At 39.9% G+C, this 10,407-nt stretch overlaps 1 protein-coding gene across 1 annotated transcript in view; it reads right to left on the minus strand.

Moving 5' to 3' along the window:
* Window positions 1-8,945, minus strand: part of CNBD1 (cyclic nucleotide binding domain containing 1) — a 401,361-nt gene extending 392,416 nt beyond the window's left edge. The window contains exons 1-2 of the mRNA XM_048837242.2: window positions 8,894-8,945; window positions 2,259-2,334 (exon numbers count right to left, since the gene is read on the minus strand). Of these exons, the coding sequence (XP_048693199.2) occupies window positions 2,259-2,334; window positions 8,894-8,945 (128 nt within the window). The remainder of the gene's footprint in view (window positions 1-2,258; window positions 2,335-8,893) is intronic.
* Window positions 8,946-10,407: the final 1,462 nt, after the last annotated feature.

The raw sequence follows: 10,407 nt of genomic DNA on the forward strand, positions 1-10,407 counted from the left end.
CAATTCAAATTGGACTGAAAATACACGTTAATTAATACAATAGAAACAGAGGTACAATCATCTGGGGTTGGCTGGTGGGCACAGAGGCATTTTGGGTTACACAAACTCATCAAATCAGAGTTCAGAAGATGGATTTTACCTGCATTTCAATCCAAAAGGAGGCTTAAACTCAGATCCATTCTACCTTGGATGGAAAGAAGCGAAGCATGGGTCTCTCCCCTCCAGAAAGAAGGTGAAGTGCATTGGGAGAGGCAGCACTTTGACAGGAGGAAGTTCACAGAGATGGTTGGGTGTCTCATAGGGACAGTGAGATGAGTGTACTATGTATCAGGAGACATCTCTCTCTTTGGAGAATGGCGTGGGGAAAAGGGGGAGAGTGGAAGCACACATGCTCAGGTATGGTCACTGTAGCCCTGACTCTACTCCATCCTCCTGCCTCTACTCCTTTACCTTTCTATCTTTGTCTTCCCCTCTGACAGTCGTTACCAGGACAGACATGTTCAGAGCTGCTCTGCCCCTTCTTTCCCCACTTCCCTTATTCCCTCCCTTCCTTTTCTCTCCTCCCTTTTGCTGCTATCCATGAACAGCTCCATATTAGGTGGTGGGATTACAACATCTGCAGTAAGTAAACTAGTCATTACAGAGTGCAGGTGACTTGAGTTTATTTGCATAATGCTGTTTTTTTTAATTAGAAAACAAAAACTTTGATTTAAGGTTTTGGATAGCTGCATATCTACAGAAAAATGTGATTTGCATGACTTATCTCATCCAAAATCTGAGAAGCAACCCACTGCACATAAAACAACTGAACTTTATTGTGATACATGAAAAAGCTGCATTAATGCAGCATTGTGGCTGAGATTTTGCATGCCCAGGAATCAATTTTTTTTAATGACAAGAGTTTTTTATAATTGTGGTAGATTAGGAAACTTTACAAAAGTAAATGATCTTCAGAGTCAAGCTTTCATCTCTGTAATGTGCAGTATTTATTATTTATTTGTATTGAGGTAGTTCATGGGTACCTCAGTCCTGGACCAGGACCCCATTGCGCTAGGCACTGTACAAATACAGAGCAAAGATAGGCCTTGTCCCACAAAGTTTATTTATCAAAACATTATGAATGGGATATGAGAAAGCATTTGAGTCCTCTCTCTGCTTCTTTTGCACAGTATTTAATACACTTTAAAGAGACAAAAATATTTTTTTAAGGGCACAAGGGATATTCCTAGCAATCAAGGGCCTGATGCTGCAAGTAGTTCTGTGCATCCAAGGTGGATGAGTGAAGAGAGGAAGCAGAGGGCAGAGGAAGCTGGAGGATAAAATGGACACTCTTTTTTCAGCAGAAGCTTATTGATTGTTATTCTAGCCACTCTTAATTCACTTGCTACTCTAAAAAGCTAAATTTGAAATATTGATGAGTTCCCAATTTAGGCCCCAATCCTGAACTTGCACTTGTGCTTAAACTTTAAGCGAATGAGGAATCCCATTGGAGCTGATGGGACCATGAAAGTATTTAAAGTTCAATGTGTGCATACATTTTTTACAGGATTGTGGCCTAACCTGGGAATGGATCTATTTGCCAAACTGGGGGAGGTGGAAGAGGGGGGCTGTGTTTTTATTTTGACTAAAAAACAAGTGACTGATGAGCCAAGAACTGCTGCTGAAGAGGCAGCTGGGTTCATGGGTATGACCTGAACATAGTCCTAAGAAATTTAAAAAGAGAAAAGTTAAAGTTCAATGAACAGTAAATACATTTAAAACTGTAGAGAAAAACTGTTTATAATCCCCTGATTTCTCTTGTTCTTCTAATATGAAGCATTTTTCATATTGCAAGAACACACCACTCCACTCCAATTTTTCAAATGAATGTTATTTGCTATAACACTAAACCTTCCCCAGGGTGTGTATTAGTAATCTACTGATCCCCTTCTGCATAACTGAAACACACTCAAGGCATTTACTAATAGCCCAACACTGCACCCCTTGGAGTGGTTTATTGCTGTAGTATAACTCACTTCACTCTCGCATAGCTGTCCTGGCTCTGGGGTAAAGAAGAAGTAAAGTTAAAAGGAATATAAACCTATTTTTGTCACTAAAGAAAGACTATAACACGTACAGGGAGCAGATCTGCGCTGTAAAAAGGTTGCACTTTCACACAGACTTTTCAGACTATAACCACACTTTAAGAATTGCTTTACTAATGTTCTTTCCCAATAAAGCTACAAACAGAAGCAAGTGTATTCATTAGAGTTAGTTACCTGTTTTGTAGCCCACTGATGCTACATAATGCATCCAACTGATCATAGTTTACCCTCTTAGAAGTTTTTTTCTTATCTGCAAATAATAAATAAAACATGTGGATGATATCTTTAGAATGAATCCAGACTTTACAAGATATGCAGATGTACAGACAAAGGCCAAAATATAATATTAGAAGTATTTTCATTGCAACTCCCATTCAAATTACCAGCTCAATTCAACCTCAGGTTCTTTTACTATAGGCCTGAACTTGAGCTGCTAAACCAAGCTGTCTTGTCTTCACTGCTACCAAGTTAGCTAACGTGAGATAATAACACATCTTTTTACAGTGACTATATTAATGATACCATCTTCAACGTCCCACAGCTCTGACACTGTTTTAAGACACAATCCATGCACCATGCAGCCCTCCTGGGGTTGGACTTTATTAAGCAAATGAACAGAAGTTCTAACTCAAGCTTTCACTGGCTTGCTCCTACTGTTCCTGGTATAGGTTGCTCAGGCCTCTGCTAGGTCCTCCATGCTTCAAAACCAAAAATCTCTTCAGTGCGGCACCCCAGCTCTCAAGCCTGCTTTCTTCCTTTTGACTCCTTCCAGCTAGCAAGCCCTTTCTCCAGGCTGGATATTGGTAACAGGTGTTGTGGTGTGGGGCAGGACCAATAATTAACTCCTTTCTGCTCTTGTCCAGTGTAGGCTTTGTCCACCTCATCTCAGCAGCCAACTTACTAATACGTGGGCACAAGGAATTTGAGATTTGATAGAGTCTTTGAACCAGTTTGTGGCAAAATCACTGGTGTGTTCATGTTAATTGCTCACTGTAATTTTAGTGATGCCTATAAACAAGTGATGTTTAGGAACTTGAAGCTTGCAAGGACCAAAAGAAAAACATCCCAGTACTGAGCTGCATGAGCTAAGGATGCAGCATTTACAATCTCCCCGTATAACCCCACAACTATCTCCCTTTCATAGTTATGCAACCTGAGTCTCTTACAATAATTGGCCTGATAACAGGGTGTTTTCTAGCCCTTTCTAATGTATCCTTATATAATGCTTCGCAGGCTGCATGTTACAGTCAGATACAACTGTTATCCTCTATGCTGAGTGCCAGCTCATCAGGAGAGCGGGCCATCTAGAAACTTCACACTGCCCAGTCCTGCAGCAAGAACATGTGTTTTTTGGCTCCAGACGTCACAGTGTAGAAATGTAGATTCTCAGCCTTTGGGCCAATGTCAGTGAACCATCCTGTACTATGGGGGATGGAGCAACCTGCAGAACGTAGAAAGAGTAGGCTTTGGGCCTGAAATGGGGCATGCAAGGGCTGTGCTGATTGAATAGCCTCCACTGGCTGGACTCCCATGCTGTCCTAGTGGATTCTGAAGTTAACTAAAATGAGTGGAAATGAGGGCTGTTGATTAATCGCAGTTAATTCACGTTATTAACTCAAAAAAATTAATCACGATTAAAAATATTAATCATGATTAACCACAGTTTTAACTGCATGGTTAAACAATTGAATACCAATTGAAATTAATTACATATTTTTGGGTGCTTTCTACATTTTAAAATATATTTATTTCTATTACAACACAGAATACAAAGTGTACACTGCTCACTTTATATTATTTTTATTACAAATATTTGCACTGTAAAATGATAAACAAAAGAAATAGTATTTTTCAATTCACCTCATACAAGTACTGTAGTGCAATCTCGCTATCATGAAAGTGCAACTTACAAATGTAGATTTTTTTTGTTTTGTTACATAACTGCTCTCGAAATCATGATTTATTTTTTTTAATCACTTGACAGCCCTAGTAGAAACCCCAAGGAAGGGTAGGTGAGCAGACAGGCAGGCGAGTGCAACACTGCCTGCCCTCCATTGAATCCACCCTGCAGCACAAAGTCATGTAGACTTCCTGCACCACATTCAGTGAACCTGGTTCTTTGACATTTCGTTGGCTAAGTGGCCAGGACATGGGACATAGCTTTTATTTCCTTTATGGTGTCAGGCCTTCCAGGAGCAACAGCTAGGAAAAGGTGTTCAGCAATGTCTGCAGGTGACCTCTTGGCCCCGCTAAATTCAATGGCAAAACTCCTGTTGACTATAATGGGGCCCGGAGTTCACCCAGTGTGACGTTATATGATTAAAATATGACTATGTCAATCATTGTTGCTATCACTGTTAAATAATCACAACAAATTTTGTACAAAGTGTGTCATGTAAGATGTCTATGAAAAAGTTATGATTTGCTTACTATGATTATCCTATTTGTATGTATGTATCAATTTTGTACCTTAAGTTATGAATATTGACTATGTACCTGTATTTCAAATGTGTTTGCTCCTGTGATAACATCCACAAAGTATTTAGCCAGCATAGTCTGAAGGGACTATTCAAGTTGAATGGCCCATCAAAGAACACTTAACCTACAATGGACCATGGAAGACTCCTATCTGCACTTAATGGACTTCATGTGAACGTTCTAACTAGAGTATGGGTGATGGCCCCTGCTATGACTCAGCAGAGCATGCAAGGGCATGTGACGAGGCTATGTGACACTAAACTCCATCTTGTTACCTGTATTTTTCCACAAGCTATGCAGAGGGCTTTGTTTGAAAAGGCCCTGGAAGCACCTCCATTTTGCTTCTTTCCTGCTCAAACCTCTGGACAAGGGACTGAGGACCTTACAGTTAATTGGAAGCAACCAGAGACTTACAAGCCAGCAGTTTATTCCATCACTGCTATAAGTCTGATCCAAGAACTTTGCAATTATTGTATGTATTTAATTCCTTTAACCAATTTTAACTCTCACCTTGTTTTTTATAAATAAACCTTTAGATATTAGATACTAAAGGTTTGGCAACAGTGTGATTATTGGGTAAGACCTGAGCTATATATTCACCTGGGTATGTGGCTGGTCCTTTTGGGATCAGAAGAACCCTTTTGGTTGATTCAATTGGTCTTAAATAATCACTCATCATTAAGTCTAGTGTTTCTGGTGGTGATACAAGGACTGGAATATTGCTTTTCTGACTTCTTGTTAGCTAGTGTGGTGAAACAGAAGTTTACTTTTGTTGCTGGGTGGATATATCTTATAGAAGAATAATCACCCATTTTGTGGTGTGTCTGCCCTATTTTTCAGCAGTTTGTCCTGAATTTGGTATTGTCAGTTGTGATTCACTGAGGCACAGTGACAGCCAGCATGTTTAAATCCTACTTGGTTTAGGAGGGAAGCTTTTTGCTGTTTTCAGACTGCTCTTCCACTTCTATAGGCAGGACAAATTTTCATGGACTACTGAAGCCAACATGCAGATGCCTTTAGCAAGAAGCTTTAAGAAAGGTGTGATTGCTATTTCCAATCCCAGGTGCCAGCTTTCAACTGCCAGAGTTCCTTTTACCCAGTACTGGCAGAACTGCGTACAACCTGTTGGACTTTCACTTCAGAAAATGCTAAGAAAAAAATACTGATCTCAGCCTTTCTAACCAGTGGTGCCTGCCCTCCAAAATTACAGAATGAAAATCTGACACCCCCAAATTAGTGGCACTTTTATTTCACATTTCCAGATGATGAAAAGTTTGACTTGGTACACAGTAAATCCTTGGTGGGAGGAGACAGCTGTCTACAAATTAATCAGCAATGACAGATGCCACCATGTAATTACAGAACTGAGAAGTGCAAAGAACTATAATGAAAACTGATTAATATCCACATAATTTCTACAATTTTAATTCTAATAAATGCTTTAAATGACTGATTACACAATTAAGTCACATTTTGCCTCCACCATCCCTATAATATAATAATAATATAAAGTCCTGTGGCAATACAACTCAAACTTTATACCCTAGTCCTATTAGTTCACTTTATTCTATAGAACAAATTTTATATTGCATTTTATGGAACAGAAATCTTGTATTTATATATTATTTACATAAATAGACATAAGTCACATCCAGAGCAACCTGGCATTACTTTTAAGTCCCAAAGCATACAGGTAAATAAGCCTATCATCCTCACCCCTTTCTCAATCCAAACATACACCACAAATAAATAATCCAAGCCAAACCTGGCCCTCGAACTTAGCTCTCCTCAAAAGCCTGAGAAAGCATGTATGTAGCCAGGTAGTCACCCACCGGTCACATATAACTATAAACTTGTGTATACATTTGGTATCTGTGTGCATAGTCCAAGCATACACAAATGCAGCAATGCAACTGCATGTGCCCCAGCTTTGCAACTCTGGCCCATAATGTTTTACCTTTTGACAAAATGTTTAGTTTACCAAAAAGGGCTTTGCACATGGATGGACATAAGTATTTTTAAAATAATACCGCAAGTCCTTAAGTGTTATAATCAACTTGTAACGATCCATTCAAAATGCCCCATTCTGTGAACAGAATAACATTATCCTGTGCTATGGGACTTAATGATAGAGGACCGTATGCTGCTGGGACCAGGATGGGAAAAAAGAGATACAAAATATTTCAAGAAAAGTTTTTGAAAACATGCAAGTCTAAATTGGCACAGATGCTTAACTGCCTGGAGTGTCCCTGGGCATGTAGCATGTGCCTAATGAAGCAGTGCTAGTATATAGCCTCTGGATGTATGCAACACATTCAACTGCCCCTGACTCATCATTGAAAATAATTAGGCCAAACTAAATGATATAGGATGAGTGCCAGTAATGTGTGTCACTGAAAGTGTAAATGTCATAAGCCCTTCCACTGGAGACAAAAGGTCCAAAATAGCTTCCTTAAAGGCTAGGGACATACATATTATTAAAGCATGGGTCTCATTTTTAAACACAATAAGTTAAAATGTAAGTGTTATTCTCCTTCTCAGAGGTAATATTTCCTGTTTCTATGCCCAATCAACTGACAGTCATTACTTCATTCATTTTAATTCCAGTAAATTAGTTTTATTTTTTCATCTTTCTTAGCAAATCTATGTGACAGATGGAAAACTATCAGTTCTGGAGCTCACATTCTTTACTGTCCATAGGATTTCCAAACAAGAATGGGCCAGATAACTGTTCAGCTGAAGATTGCTGCTCTTTTCTGAGTTTATTGAGCCAATCATTTCAGATCAGACAAAAAGATTAGCTGTCCTAAGGGTGAAATCTTGGCCGCACTGAAGTCAATATGAATTTTTCCACTGATTTAAGTGGGGCCAATTTCTCACCCCAGTGTTTGTCTGACACAGTTAGGTCCTCATCCTGAGAAATGCAGAACCCCTATTGAACACCCATCACTCCTATGGAAATCAGTGGGGGCACTTTGCAGTTGTTCCATCCTTATCCAGATCAGGCCCTGAGCAAACAGGGCTAATTTCCAAAGGAAGTTAAGTGCATCATGAATACAAAAGAATTTCAAAAGAGTGAGCATGAAACACATAGCCTCCACTCATTTCCCAGATCTAGAAGGACCCTTTTTTCTCCCTCTCTTCCTTTGCATCAGTTCTCTGACCTAAGATCACTGTGAAGAGGTGACAGAAAAGCCATTTGCCTCATTTTAACATATCACAGTCCCGTGGTTCACAACCCAAGGCCATTCCAAAGGACACGTCATCAGCTGTCATAGTGACTCCACAAGTGTCATTCCAGGACACATTTGGGGGCGGGAGCCCTAGAATCGATATCTGGCTAATAAATACTTGAATGTATTTAAACCTAATTGATTTATTCTTCTTTTTTAAATGACGGAAACTCTGAACACCCACCTGGCCTACAACAGCAACAGTTTTCAAAGAAGCAGAACACCCCGGTGGGATTCTCAGAAATGCCCAGCTCTGCTGCCACTGAAGGTAATGGGAAAATTCCCATCTGGGTGATTCAATGGAGGCAGAGTGAGGCCAATGCCAAGCCCTTTTGAAAATCCCACTCTTAATGTGCATTTTTCATTTAGAAGAAAGAAAACATTAGCCCTCCACATAGGAAAAATCTTCCATATAAAGAAATAACAAAAAGGAGAAAGTTTGAAGAGGGCCTGTCTATCTAGTACCCTCCTCCAGACAAAGAATTAAAATGAAACTACTATTTTTGTTTTTAAGTAAAATATTCCATTCTTTGCATTCCTGGAAACAGCCAGAATCATGGCTGTCATAATGCTGAAAAGCTACCTTGACTATTTCATTTTCATCCTATAATCTTTGGGGTTTCAGCAATATCTTATATACTTTATAGTCTCTATGCCAGCCAGTATTGGGTTTTGGTGGGGTTTTTTTTCTTATATCACACTAGTGGCACCTGGCCAATGGGCCTTAATAGTTACACATCAATGATTTTCATGTCAATTCTATATTTTTTAAAAACAAAATAAAATTTCAAATGAGAAAAAAGTTTATAACCCCAAGGAAATTATTTATGTAGCATACTAAATGTCCTCTGTACTGTGCAGACAAATACAAGTATCTCATACAATAATATCTAGACTTTAAGAAATGTTATGAGTGAATGCTTCAAACAAAGAAATAAAAACATTCGTATGTAAATATTTTAGCATGAAAACTTGTTCCATTGGCTTGTAAAAAAAATCCAATTAAACCCACGATTAGTCCCATTACAGCAGGGATTTAGCAATACTCCTATAGCAATTAGGTTGATTCAGCAGCAGCAAAAAGAGTTACACACTCACAAGTCTGTGATTTCCTGGGAGCTGAAGCAGAAGCAGCAAGGGGCAGCAACATGGTCTCTTCTGAGGGAGCCCCATTGGAATCCCAACTCCTCCTCCCTGCCTTCCACCCCCTCCTTCAGGTGAGGTCACAAAGAAAAAGCCAGTATGATTCTCCCAGGTCATAAAGACACATGCTATCTTGTCAACATTCAAGCCAGCAACCTATGATTATTCAGAGCACCACTGTCCCTCCCTAGTGGGTGGACTACCAGACACTGAGGAGTCCGCTACAGCCTAGCTCTAATCGACCTAGATATTTTATCTCATGCAATAGAAGCTCATGATTTTAGAGACAGATACCGACTGACACCAACCCACCCAGGGTCATTGTGTTAAACACCTCCTCCCAGTATTGCCAGTCCCAAGCATTCAAAAATCATGAGATTGGCTTAAGAGAAAATCAAGAGATTTAAAAATATAATAATTTAGGATTATTTTTATTCCCAGTGGCTTGAGGTTTTAGGGGCTGGTTTTTAACATTTTTCTCTTCAACCAGGAGGGCTAGAAACTTACTGGATTTTTAAATGAAAGCTAAGATGAGATCCTCATGTAAACATGACTCCACTAAATATTGTGAGACTTGCAATACAAATCAAGAGTTGGCAACAGCATCCCCCTCTGACTGGTGTCTGGGTCAGAGCGACTGAGCAAGAGTGCCTGAAGAGTTATTGCTCCAGGTGACTCAGTTTCTCATTAAGGAAGAAAATTCTATGTAAATCTGTTCAGCCTTCCAGTTTCCCCAGGTGACTCCTGGTGTCTTTCCACAGCTTCTGCTTAACTGCCTGAATCTCCCTTCTTAGTGGCCAGGCAGTTACCCAGTGAACCTCAATAGGGGGCCTTATGCAATGGAGAGAGAATGAAGATCCTAGTGTTGAAGAAGAGGCCACAGAAATGTCCCTGCAACAAGAAAGAGCCACAGCCACAAAGTGAATAGGAAAAGTACACCCTGTTGGTAGGAGTGGGTCACTGCATTTAGCAAATGCAAGCAGCAGTGGCTGGTGTGCAGCTGGGGTTGCTCTGTAAGTATTAGCAACAAAGAAGCTCGGCTCATAGTCCTCTCCGATTGTCAAAGCTGGTTTTACATCAGATGTTAGCAATTCACAAAAAGCACACAACACATTCATGACATCTTCACCATCTGGACCCATAGGAAGGAGGCCCTTGAGGAATTCCACCAGGATTTCAACAATTTCCACCCCACCATCAACCTCAGCCTGGACCAGTTCACACAAGAGATCCCCTTCCTAGACACTACAGTGCTAATAAGCAATGGTTACACAAACACAGCCCTATACCGGAAACCTAATGACCACTTTATTTACCTACATGCCTCCATCTTTCATCCAGACCACATCACATGATCCATTGTCTATAGCCAAGCTCTAAGATACAACCGTATTTTCTCCAATCCCTCAGACAGAGACAAACACCTACAGGATCTTTATCTAGCTTTCTTAAAACTACAATACCCACCT

Source organism: Caretta caretta, chromosome 2 (genome assembly GCF_965140235.1).
Source record: "Caretta caretta isolate rCarCar2 chromosome 2, rCarCar1.hap1, whole genome shotgun sequence".
Taxonomy (NCBI): domain Eukaryota; kingdom Metazoa; phylum Chordata; order Testudines; family Cheloniidae; genus Caretta; species Caretta caretta.